This window comes from Myotis myotis, unplaced genomic scaffold (assembly GCF_014108235.1).
Source record: "Myotis myotis isolate mMyoMyo1 unplaced genomic scaffold, mMyoMyo1.p scaffold_m19_p_8, whole genome shotgun sequence".
Taxonomy (NCBI): Eukaryota; Metazoa; Chordata; class Mammalia; order Chiroptera; family Vespertilionidae; genus Myotis; species Myotis myotis.
The window spans coordinates 54,017,898-54,031,499 of NW_023416390.1; the positions used below are offsets into that span (position 1 = coordinate 54,017,898).

At 35.7% G+C, this 13,602-nt stretch overlaps 1 protein-coding gene across 8 annotated transcripts in view; it reads right to left on the minus strand.

Annotated features, from left to right (window-relative positions):
• Nucleotides 1-13,602, minus strand: part of SLC4A10 (solute carrier family 4 member 10) — a 238,689-nt gene that overhangs the window by 85,126 nt on the left and 139,961 nt on the right. For 5 of the 8 annotated variants that reach the window (XM_036320544.1, XM_036320547.1, XM_036320542.1 and 2 more), the window contains 4 exons: nucleotides 12,614-12,705; nucleotides 11,564-11,653; nucleotides 5,510-5,667; nucleotides 1,727-1,814 (listed from right to left, as the gene is read on the minus strand). In XM_036320544.1, the coding sequence (XP_036176437.1) occupies nucleotides 1,727-1,814; nucleotides 5,510-5,667; nucleotides 11,564-11,653; nucleotides 12,614-12,705 (428 nt within the window). The remainder of the gene's footprint in view (nucleotides 1-1,726; nucleotides 1,815-5,509; nucleotides 5,668-11,563; nucleotides 11,654-12,613; nucleotides 12,706-13,602) is intronic. The other 3 variants (XM_036320541.1, XM_036320546.1, XM_036320545.1) reach the window with 3 other exon arrangements.

The window sequence follows — 13,602 nt, forward strand, 5'->3', positions numbered from 1 at the left end:
AGCCCAATGACTCAGGTAGAGGGTGGTGCCTGGGGGTCTGGGGGTCCAGGTGCTGCCCAGGGCCCAGAGGTCAGCTGAGACCTGCCCCGCCCCCCCCCCCCCGCCAGACACTTGTGCTTCAATCACTGGCCAGGCCTAGGGACCACACCTGTGCAAAAATTTCATGCACCAGGCCTCTAGTTTGAAATAAGGGTCTTTGCAGATGTAATTAAGGTAAGAATCTCAACATAAGGTCATCCTGGATTAGACTGGCTCTAAATCCAATGAGTGTCTTTATAAGAGACAGAATAGTAGATGACACACAGAGAGAAGGCCATGTGAAGATGGAGGCAAAGACTGGAATTTCACTGCCACAAGCCGTGAAATACCATGAGCTACCAGAAGCAAGAAAGATATGGAAAGATCTCCTTCAAAGCCTTCAGGGAGTGTGGCCCTGCTGATACCTTGACTTTAGACTTCTGGCCCCAGAATACATGAGAAAATACATTACTTTTATTTTAATCACTTAGTTTGTGTAATTTTTTATGGCAGCCATAGAAACTAATATACTCAATAAGTTGTTCTTTTTTTTCTGAACCTGATTTTAATAAAAAAACAACATAACAATTGATATAAAACATAATTAGAACAGATGTAATAGAATAATTTCTATCAAACCCCAAATACAAGTTTAAATCTTCAGATTTTGTAAGGCTAGTAAAAGTTATAGCCAATGTTAATTTGCTCTTTTTTAAAGTATCCAAAGCCATAAATTCAGTAAATACATCATTAAATTATTTAGACAAGATTCTAATTTTGTATAATCCCATTTGTTATTTACTACTGAATTTTGAATTTATACCCCTTCAGTGATCTTTCGCATCTGTTCTTTTTTAATAAGAAGAACAATAAAATAATAAAAATAGATTTCCATAAAGTGTCGGGGGAATACAAGAACCCAGTTAAACAATGTTTCATCTTGTGTTCTTGTTTTTATGATCTTACATTTTTGAGATATACACTTCTTTGTGAAGCTGATGAAAGCTTTTTTCAGTCCAAAAAAATCTAGATACAAATTTTTTACACAGAAAAATGTATATGCTGTATCAGAGGGATCACAGGCCCCTTGAAATCCATCTATAGTTCTAATGGTTCAAACACTCCCAGATTAAGAAAAACTACATACAGGCCATTGTAAAGAAAGTTTATAGATGTTGCATGGTTTTTATTGTCATGTATACTATTCAGATAAACTGTCATTGGTTTTTCTTGAGACCTTAAAATTATTTTGCCCACTCCCTATGTTTCATGCAACTCTGAACATACTAACAGCCAAAGAAGTGTACTCTTCAAATGGGTGAATTGTGTACCATGTGACTTTTATCTCAATTAAGTTGTTAACATTTTTAAAAAAATCACTTTGCCCAAAGCAAGATTTGCAATGATAGTAATAATGCTGCTTGCTCTGAAAACACATATAATGTAAGGGGAATATTAATAATATATTCTAAATGTCACTAAATAACAAATTATTTTTAGAATATGAAGTTTTAAAGCATTATATTTATGTGTGTGAACTTACTACCCCTTTTAAGAGAACTTCTCCAAAGAAAATTTTACAGTGAAAACATAGAAGAAGGGGGAGTCAATACAGAGAAATCTAAGTCACAGTAAATTGTCATGATACAGGAATCCCAAAAGTTACTAGTTGTGACCAAAAATGTTCCCAATGAACTTGAATAAATACCTCATCTGTCATTAGGGTTGCAATTGATCTGCCAATCTCATGGTACTGTTGACCCTTTCCCAGGGGTCCCAGCAGAATGAACAAAAATCTGTAATTAAGAAGAAAATAAAACAAATGTTTTATAGTAGAAATATAATCTCTTTATAAGAGACAGAATAGTAGATAAGACTACTCTTATCTACCCTCACTTTGAAAACTGTCAAGATTTAGGTGACCTCATTTCATACTGACATAGCAAAATATGTGTAGAGAACAATGGAGGAAAAATTAGGGGCATGGTAGAGCCACTGTAAAGGGAGAGGTTACAAAACTTGACTAGTTAGGACAGTCCTAACCCCATTATGTCTTTACTCCTGGGAATTTTTCTTTTCTTTCATTTGAAAGACAAGAGCTCTCATGGGCATAAAAGACAAGAGCTCCCATAGCGGCCCCACTCCCCACCACATCTGCTGGTCTCTTATTTTAGTAGTACAGAATCACTCATCTCAAAGGAATTACTGAATATAGGAATTTCCATGTAAAGTACTCTGTATTTTTTCACAGTTCATTATTATGTTGAAACATTTTATAATGCTTGTCTCTTATGCTTAAGATTCTTAAGCATTGGGAATCTGTGGTTATTTTTATTTCAGTGTTTCCCCCATTTTGTTACTGGTAGAGCCTACACAGCTGTTAGTGAGAATTTTGAAGATTCTATAATTCTTAAGGTGACGAAAGGAAAATCTGATTAAAACATTATGAATTGGCCCGGCAGGCGTGGCTCAGTGGTTGAGCATTGACCTATGAACCAGGAGGTCATGGTCTGATACCCGGTCAGGGCACATGCCCAGGTTGCAGGCTTAATCCCCAGTGTGGGGGGTGCAGGAGATAGCTGATCAATGATTCTCTCTCATCATTGATGTTTTTATCTCTTTCTCTTTCTCTCCTATCCTCTCTGAAATCAATAAAAATATATTTTTAAAAATTCTGAATTGTAAAAAAAATCACTAATGAGCAAATTGTAGAACTAGATAGAAGGGGGAAAGGTAATATAGTTGTATAAATAAATAAAGAACATATGGTCAAAAAAACAATAGGTACATGTAAAATGTACATCAAATTGGAAAAAAAAAGCTATCAAAGACCAGTTAGGCAGACAAAGTGGGGCATTAAAGATATTAATTTCAATGCTGGAGGAATAAAAATACCAGTTGAACTGTGATATTCCATATAAATAGGAAAACTCATGATCACAACTGGAGTTTTTTAAAGAAATCAATACATGCTCTAACTTCGCAGGATGGTCAATGCTATAGGGAAAAGGTCAGTGCTGCAGGGAAATTGTGAAAATTTTTAAATGCCCTATATTCTGCAATATTACTCTACAGTATTCATTTGTTAAATGATTTATGCTCTTCAATATGAAGCTCCAATGGCTTTGTGAAGTATACGAAAATGGGTACTATAATTCTACCCTTCATTTACTTATAAACATTAGCGATTATACATGTTTTTACATGAGGCATATGTTACACAGTCCTATATGGTCTGACATTAAGTTTTTGTTTCAGTTGAAACCGAGTCCAAGTCAATATCTACCATACAGAAATGTCTATGATACATTTAAAACAGGAATAGTTTAATGTGGTAGCAGAAGCTTTATCAACTAGAATGCTTTTAAGAAATTTCTTAACCTGTGTACATGTTGCTATTTTTCAGGTTTCCATTTCATGGGCTATTTATAAATTCCTAAAAGATTATTTTCTGACATTTTTACTGTGATGCTGGTATAGTCATGGTGTCTTAAGAAAGGATAATTAGGACCCTCGATGGCTTTTTTTATTCTATTTGTCTAACTACTCTTCTACTTTTCACCTGTCCTAACTAGTCAAGTTTTGTAACCTCTCCCTTTACAGTGGCTCTACCATGCCCCTAATTTTTCCTCCATTGTTCTCTACACATATTTTGCTATGTCAGTATGAAATGAGGTCACCTAAATCTTGACAGTTTTCAAAGTGAGGGTACATAACCCCATTATGTCTTTACTCCTGGGAATTTTTCTTTTCTTTCATTTGAAAGACAAGAGCTCTCATGGGCATAAACAGCCATCATTTACTCAGAGTTCATCAGACACTATTTTAAATGGTGGAACAAGAATGCATCGCTTGGAAGACTAATAAAGAATGTTAAACTACTAAAATAACACTTCTGCATTTACTAAGTTTGACATCTTAAATGTAAATCCCAAATTACCAGAAATTCTGAATGGGTTACAGAACAGCTGTGTAGAAAAATTGGCCTTAATTATCTAGTCATATACCACTTTAATAGCCTCAGTTCATCGTCCTCCTTTTTAAATAATAGTAGGTATGTACAAAAGTCTCAATAGCCCTCCAAAAGGATGAACTTCTTTCCATGACCTGAATGGTAACCAGGTTCCTTCCTTAAACCAGATTCAGGCACAGGTACTCAAACACTGAATCCCATTCCAGCTACTTGAGCTCCTCCAAAATGAGGTCTCTCCTAACTAAACTGTTCCATATTTGGGGATGTCTTGGCCATAATCAAAACACAGAGTGATGTAACCTAATGTAAAGGCCAACGGTTCATAGAGGAAACGTTCTACAAACACAGATGCCACAGCATCTGTACCTTACGTCATCTTAACCTGGCCGAGGCATTCAATGCTTGGGAGAGAAGGCATACTACAGCATCTGAAACAGAGCATTACATAATCAGCCCCAGTCATTTGAAGGATGGGGCCGCAGAGAGATACGAAAATAGGATCAGAGTGAAAGGCTGTCTTCATATGGAAATTACATTTGATGGAGGAAAAGGGAAGAAAACAAAGTCCCTGGGTGAATTGCTAGGAACCTAATGTGCTAAAGTCAACTATTTTTTTCTGCATATTTTTGCCTATGGATAGTCTTATATCCATAAAATATAGATATATTATAAACAATTATCATTCAGTTTATACTATCCCTAAATTGTTAGTTTTATGCATGGTTCAAAGAGAAGCAAGTTCATATAATCATATTAAATTTGTGCTTTTGATTTGGATTCAACCACAGCACCACCGATGCTTCTACCAATGATTCCTCAGGCTCTATGTATGGGAAGTACACTGTGCCTAAGATTAAAACATACAGTACATTAAATACAGCAGGGGCTATCCTAATTATGCCACTTACATGTACTTTAAAGGCCTCCTGATTCAAGCATTAACCAAGCTTGAAAACTGATTTTTTTTTTTTTTTAGTTTGACCATACTCATATACAGGATCCTCAATAGCCCAAGAAAGGATTTATATAGTGGTATAGATCAGGGTATTTAGAGAAGAGGAACATGCCTAAAAGAAAACATAAAAGTTTGAGAGGAAGGAGGAAAGAACAGAATAATTTTTTAAAATATTTTTTTATTTATTTCAGAGAGAAAGGGAGAGGGAGAGAGAGAGAAAGATCAATGATGAGAGACAATCATTGATTGGCTGTCTCCTGCACACCCCCTACTGGGAATCGAGCCTGCAACCCAGGCATGTGGCCTTGACTGGAATTGACCTGGGACTCTTCAGACTGCAGGCCAATGCTCTATCCATGGAGCCAAACCAGCTAGGCTGGGGCAAAAACAGAATAATTTTTAAAGGACTTTTCCCCCTTCTCCATAAGCAAGAAGAAACAACAGTTTTGTGGGTTCGTTTCTAGAAAAAAACTCTCAGAGTAAATTATATTTACTCTTTGTTTTTTACCCCACAAAAAAAAATGGTTTCAGAAAAATGCAAAAGATGCTGTTATACTTTTCACCTGCTTGGGATCGGGACTTCAGCCAGTCCTTGAAGCAATACAGCGGGAGAAAGCCTGACGAAAGCAACCACAGTTCGATCCAGAAACTCCAGCTCCCCAACTAGGATGTTTGAGGCCTCAGCCCCTGGAGGGATCTTTTTCATAAAATGGAGATCAACCTGCAAGCATCACAGAGCAAAATAAGATAAATCAAAATGGAAAAAATTCGCTAAATTACATCCTAGCACAGTGCCTCACATATTGTAATTCATCAATAGATAGTGTATCATTTGAATAAATATAGCTTATATAGGTATATAGTTTAAGCACATTTTTAAATAGTTAAAGGTCTGTTGCCCTTTAGAAATAACTTTTTTTCTTTACTGTGTATTTTTCTAACTTGTCACCAATAAACTGAATATTCAAGTTTCTCTATTCAATATCCTTAAGAGAAACTTCTTCAATATCAGCAATCTTGAAATATTCAGGGAGAAAAGAGCATGTGCTCAATTAAATTAATATGCTTGAGTAGTGATTTAATTCACATTTTCCAATAGATTTAAATATTTTTAGGTTGCATCATCTAAATTTTGTGCATAATACATTTTAATTAATACTCAAAATATGCCTATGTCAAAAGAAATATAAACATGTTTCTCCTTACAGTGTTAATTATGACTTTAGTCTTCGCCTTTATTCTATATCCTTCACATTCTATACTTAGCCTGATCATTCTTTAATTTTAATTTCTCATCAGAGAATTTAGATATGGCAGAGTAAAAAAAAAAAACACACAAGAATATAAATATTAACATTTGGGTGGCTGAAGAGCCATAGTTGAACTCCTGATATGAGATGTCTGTGATTGAAATGAATGCACACAACACAAAAGTGATCATTAACAAGAAGAAATGCTTAAAAGGTGAAGTCTGAGAAATGATTGTAAACTGTTTGTAAACTGTTCTTAAGAGTAAATGTTCATTTTTATACGCAGGGGCTCAACGAAAACCAAGCAGTGATTTTAAAGTCGATTTTGCAAGGCCTATTTCTTGTTTCTAATTCATTTGAGTAGCTTTTTATGGAAATCACTTTGTATGGAGAATAAGATTTTTTATCTGTCTAGTAATTGGTTTTATGCTCTGTGTCAATTAAATGGAGGCCAAAGATCAAAGTGGGAATATCCAAGAGAGAGAAAAGAGTTCTGGCAAATATAGGGGAGGCAGAGATTTTTTTTTAAGGGGCAAGACAGTTCTTTTGCAAGTTTAATGATATGAGAATAGCTTTGCCACGAAGTTTAAAATGAAAAATATTAGAACTTTTAGGAGTACCTTAGAGAGTCCATAGCCAGACTTTAGTGACTACATTACATATGTTGCTTTCTGAAATCAAGACCTTAGCATAGCTATATAGAAAGTTTATAACTACTTCATTTATCAGTAAAACAAAGGTAACATAAAACTCATTATATGGAGTATATACTTTATCCTAAGGATTAAATATAAAAATAATCCGCAGTGCTCCACTGAAAATATCAACTAGAGCCAATGTCCTACTTTAAAGAAAAAAATAATTTAATAAAGCAAAAGTGCATATAAAATTATAGCAAATATTAAAAATTCTAAAGTTTTAACCTATAAATAAGTTTCCAAATAAACTCATAAACCATATACATTGGGATATTATATGGTAAACATTTTATTTTACAGAAGCTAACATTTTAATTTATAGGCAGAAAATTATTTATTTACCTTATTATTAGAAAGTTGAATTTCATGAAAAGTATGATCATATTTTTGTGTCTGTCTATCTAGGAGATCGCATGCATTGGAAATGCTTTCAATTACTAATGCTTTATAATTTCAGTATACAGCATAAATTCCAAGGGAACAAAAGATTACCTATACCCTATGAACCCAGTCTTTCATGGCCTGAAAGAGCAAACAACTAAGTTCCCCCCCAATGGAAACAACACTCTACAGTGTTAATGCACCAGAACAAACTTTAAAATAAAAAATAGCTTTTTAAGAAATTCTGTGATTGATGAACAATATGGGTAATATTGATAATACCTGTCATAACTTCAATGAAAAGTCTAAATTCCAACTGAGAAACTTTTGGTCAGCTCATTTGTTGTCTGAAAAATGCCATAGTCTTAACTATTGAAGTCTGTGCCTCAGGCAGGTGGGAATTATACAAATAACTGCTTTAAGATGCAATTTTAATTGAATCAAGAAGTACATAGTATGCTAAAATAGCTTAATTATATAAAAGGAAATATATGGTCCTTACACAAGATTTTATGTTTGCATTACACAATACCTAATATATTAGTTGATACCTGTAATTTAGGAAGAACATTAAATATACAGACTTTTATTTCAGAATTAACAAATTTATTTCTTGATTTAAAACATAATAAGTTATAGTTAAATAATATATATCTGGAGTAGCCATTATATTATACTCATTACATTATATTATTCTTTATTTAAATGTTTTTATTGACTTTAGAGAGAGAGGATGGGAGAGAGATAAACATCGATGTGACAGAGAAACATTGATCAGTTCCCTCCCGGACACACCCCAACCTGGGATTGAACCCACAACTTGGGTATGAGCCATACCGGCCAGGGCCATTATATTATTTTTTAAAAAAATTTTTAAATTTCTTTTAATCTTTATTGTTTAAAGTATTTAATATGTCCCTGTTTTTCCCCCATTGGTTCCTTATAGCCCCATTCCCCCCCCCCCATTATATTATTCTTGAAGTAGTTATACTAGTATATTTGAGGGAGTATTAGATTTATAATTTCTAATTGTTATTCTATTGCAATTATATATTATACTATTCTTGGGGGCACCCCTATATTTTTGTATTTGTGTTAATATACTATCATTCATTAAAAAACCTCATTTTGGCAATATAACTAACTACATAACTACTATAACAAAAGGTCACATTTAAAGACCACAATTTAACCTGTAATAAAATTACAAATGCCTAAAACACCTCTGAGAAAGGAACTAGATTAAATACATCTCTAAGACAATCCTCAAGTTACTAAAAACACTTGGAGTGAACATTTAAAAATCCTGGATTTTCAGTTCTTCTGAATAGGATCTTAAAGAAATCAAGGATTTCTTCTCTTATGAATCAGGATTTACACCCTGTTTTTAAGTTCTCCAGACCTTTGTGCAAAGAAGAGATAGATGCTTCATTCTGGGCATTTGGTGCATAAGCTGTAGGTGAGAAACAGCGATATTTTTAAGGAACAAGGTTAGACAGATCATGGTGGAACTGGAAGTGTGGTCAAGCTACACACTGATATGTGAAGGAAATACAGATGGGACTTTAGGGGAAAGTTTGTCTTAAGTGCATTACATGAAGTACAAGGAAAGCAACAGGAATTCTCTTGGGGGAAATGGCACTGTGACACTAAACAACCAGAGATCTTGAGCAGCTCTCTTAGTCTCTCTGGGATACAGCTTTCTCACCTTTTAAATGAGAAGATTTCTGAGTTTTCCTGGAATTCAAGGATTTAATCATCTAACTCTTTATATTATGTTTCACATATTAAAGATAGATGCAGAAGAAAGTTATTTCTCTAGAAAATAATGTGAATGTTTTCTTGAGTCATCTATATATATAAAAGCCTAAGCAACCAGCCAAACATTCAACCATCTGACCGGTAGCTATGACGCGCACTGACCACCAGGGGGCAGACGCTCAATGCAGGAGCTGCCGAGCTGTGATGACTTGGCACCTGCAGTTCTCAGGTGATGCACCCAGAACCAGAGAGGAGGGAGTCTGATTCTGGGGTGCGTCACCCAAGAACTGCACTTTCACAATCTGGGACCCCTCGGGGGATGTTGGATAGCCAATTTCAGCCCAATACCCACAGGCCAGGCCAAGGGACCCCACCAGTGCATGAATCCATGCACTGGGCCTCTAGCCTATTGGCTCCCCACTTTGGGTCTGGCTCCCCACCAGACCTCTAGCCCATTGCAGAGGTCATGGTCTGGCCCATACAGACACTTTTCAATTCAATTAGCTAAATGATGAGGCATGCAGGACCTTATGGCGCCCGCACTGGCCCATCCAGTTAATATTGATTTTCAGTAGAGGCAGATAATTTTCTGCTACCACTCTCGGCTGGGAAACCAGCCGCAGCTTCCCTCCTTCCAGGAGGGGCAGTAATGCCAACAGACAACCTCCTCCAGAGAGGGAAGGTGAAGCAGCAGCTCAGGTAGAAAGAAGGAGGTTCCCGCTGCTACAGGACTCCACCTGGGTGGAAGGGTCTGGTGGGAGCCTGACATTGAGCAGGGTCCTGCCCTAGGCCAACTAGATTCCAGGCTAAGTAAATCCCGTTTGCTAAATACTTGCATTTTGCAGCTAAATGCCCACAAGTTGTCAGTTACCACCAAACTTAGGGTAAAGTGAGATGAAAGAAGCGAGACAGATACAGAGAGAAAGTCACATAATATTGGGAGAAGAGAGGAGGGAGCCCGATTCTGGGGTGTGTTACCTGAGAACTGCCCTCTCACAATCCCGGACCCCTCGGGGAATGTTGGAGAGCCAGTTTTGGCCCGATCCCCACAGAGTAGGCTGAGGGACCCCACCGGTGCATGAATCTGTGCACCAGGCCTCTAGTTTGAAATAAAAGAAATGCCACCAACACTTGGGAAATACTAAAATATCCACCCTCTACATGTCAATTTAATAAATGGAAACATAGAGTGTTTTGACACATCTGCTTTTTAAAATATTATAGGAAGCAACAACCTGACAACTTAGATTATATTCAAAAACATCCCTTAAATTAGGAAGTTTGATGGGCCTATCCATTGGAAGGGTTAAAAAATGTAGATTGAATAGATAGAATATAGGATCAAGTCACATGAAATGAATAAAGACTTTTTTACCCTTAACACCTCAAAATTCTACTGAGGTTTGGAATCTACATATTAAAATTGAAAATATTTAAATGGACAATGCCTGCTATATTCCCAGCACTCTGCCAGGCTCTCTCTATATTATTTTATTTTTACATTATTATACATAGTATTCTTATTCTTATTTTACAAACAAGAAAGCTGAAGTTCAGAGAACTCCTTTAAGATCAGATAGTTTATAAACACTAGAGTTAGGATTCCAGATCTCACGCTCTTTGTAAAAAGCCATGTTCTTTCCAAGGTGTCATGCTGGGGATGAGAGACTAAGGAATATAGAAGGTGAGCACTGAATAGAGGGCTCTAGAAACTTAACTTGCCTATTAAAAGATGAAATGGACAAGTGATTGGAAATATAATAAGAAGAAAAGGATTAAAGGACAGAAAATCTATTTTTCACTCTCCTGTAGTTCTAATTGTTTGGGGGGACCTGAGGATAAGACTAGTCTCCACTTGACAAAACTCATTTTCTTTCAAATGTGAAGCATTTTCAAGGCTGCCAAAGATAGGTCAGACAACTAAAAGCAATATGGTATGGAAATATAAAACTCAGCTTGAAAGGATTATATCCTTTAAAAAAAGTTAAAAGGTAATTTAGTTGAAAGGATAAAATTGATGATTATTATTTGTGAGAATGTTAAATATGCCCATGTTGTACTGTTAAGGCCTGCATAAATAAATAAGCAATTTCTTATGTCAGTGCTTTCTTTCTTTTTTCTTTCTTTCTTTATTTATTTTATTCCTCACCCAAATATGTTTTATTAATTTTTTGAGGGGGGGGGGGAGGGCATCGATCGGTTGCCTCCCATATGTGCCCTGACCATAATCAAACCCGCAACCTTTGGCATACAGGATGACACTCCAACAAACTGAGCCACCCATTCAGGGCTGCCATTGCTTTTAAGATAACGTTTCAAATGAAGAATATCAGCAATTACATGTATGGCAGTTTGCAACAATTTTATTCCAATTTGCAGATGAATGAAGATGTAATGCTTTGAAAAGATAGTTTTTGGAACGGCAAATGGATTACATTTGAACTGGCTTAATGTTTGGATCACATGCCTCCATACAGTGAAATGAGCTTCGAACCATCGTGGAAACATAGCCCGAGTATGCCCTCACCTCTCTCTCTTGCTGGTGTGGAGGTCCTTTTTCATGCCTGTGTTTCATCCCACATGGACTAGTATGCCCCTTTTGCTGGCCTCCTAGTCCCTGCACGCATAATTAACAGACTTAAACTCGTACACAGCGCTCCCACCAAGACTCCACCAGGCAGCAGAGGGAGAGCATGCACATGACTAGACCCAGACCACTTAGGCATTAGCGGAGAGATTCTGAAACAGCAACGGGGAGCTGATTGCTATTACTTTTTTCAGGACTTTACTGGTGCCTCCCATCCCCATCGCCTCCCACTGTTATAATCATTGCCAGTGCTACTGACTTCATGGGGGGAAACCACACACACACACACACACACACACACTGAGTCACTGCTGTTTCAGCCACTCAGATAAAGAGAATGGTTGACCCTCTTTATTTTGGGTCAGTATTGAGACTCCTCGTTGCTGTTTAAGTGCTAGTTTACCGTAGCCCACAATAGCACATGCACAATGTCAGGAATTTGCTGACTAAAATCACATTATTTTCACAGACTCATTATCTTCTTAGAATAATTTAAGTAATAATTTAAGAATGCATTTGAATTGGCTCCAATTAGATGTATCCCTCAACAGTCCATCTTTATTATGTTTTTATTGGAAACCTTGCTCAGTTCCACCATATTCTAGTGCTTTCTTACACTAATGCCTTTCTCTGAATTACTACAATGAAATTTTATATGATTTGTTTTTCCTTAAGTAAAGGAAAAATAACTTTGAAAAAACAGCAGAAATTTAAATAATAAACTTCTGTGAATTTCTCTGTGAAGTCCAGTTATTCTTTTACTGGAAGGGATACTTCATACCAAGTGGCTCAAACCTAAAAACACTATGCCTACAATGTACACATTTGGCTCTTGAATAAGTAAAATGCTACATATGAAATTAAATGCCAACACTATCTATAACAACATCCAGTTCTGGCTAAATAACAAAAAATGTGCATGCAAAAATTATGTAGTAATTTCTAATAATAATTCAGCAACTTACTTAAATGAAAGAGAGGAAAGCTTACCTTGCTAAAGTCAACTGTGCTGTTTTCTCTGCTCACGTCATTTTTATTTTCAACACAGGCTGGAGCAGACTGTGGAGAAACAGCCTGACCTGCTGAAAGAGATTGTTATTATAGAATACAAACAATTACTTACATCCTTCCAGACATTCTGAGTGAAATATGAGACTAATATAGTTTCTTAATGAGTTTATGAAGTAAGCATGAAGGTTCAATATAAATAGAACTCTATCAATAGTCTTATTTATCAGTTACAGAAAGAAATGGGAGAATTTAGTCAAGAAAATGTAAACCAAATTCCCAGGTTAAAACTCTGTAACTAAATAGTTATTCCTTATGAAGAAATATCACTTATGAAAGTATTACAAAGTAATCATGGTTTTGAAGCATCATTGATTTTTATATTTTATCCAAAACTGACGATATATATTTTTTAAAACAATAAGGTAGACATCTATTATGATTTAAGCCCAGACTAAAGAATTTAAAATGTATAGTTTTTTTTTAAAAAAAAGGGTGAATATTTCTCTGAAGAGCATACAGCATACATAGAGCTTCTATTGCATCTAAAAGAACAAACTAATGAGAAAAAAATTCTTTGACAACTTTCAGAGATTTCTATATGAGAGTGTTCATACAGTACAAACACTGTGATTATAATTGTATGCTTGTCACTATTCGATTACATAAGCATACTGATATTGGTCTGCAGAGAAATGATCAATAGATTTGAATTATATCAAGTTTCCATTAACACTAACCAGGAACTTAATTATTTTGTCATCCTTCCCAAATTATAGTGAAGATTATGACATTAGTTAAGTGGACAGCAGATCTGGGAACATGACAATGGCTAGCAAATGGTAATTAAATTCCATTATCCACTAATTATGAAACATTTTTTAATTTAAACTTATCTGTAAGCTCTTCATGTTTAGCAATTCAATGGTAAAAATTAAAGAGTTCTGCATGATTTCACATGTATCTTCTTC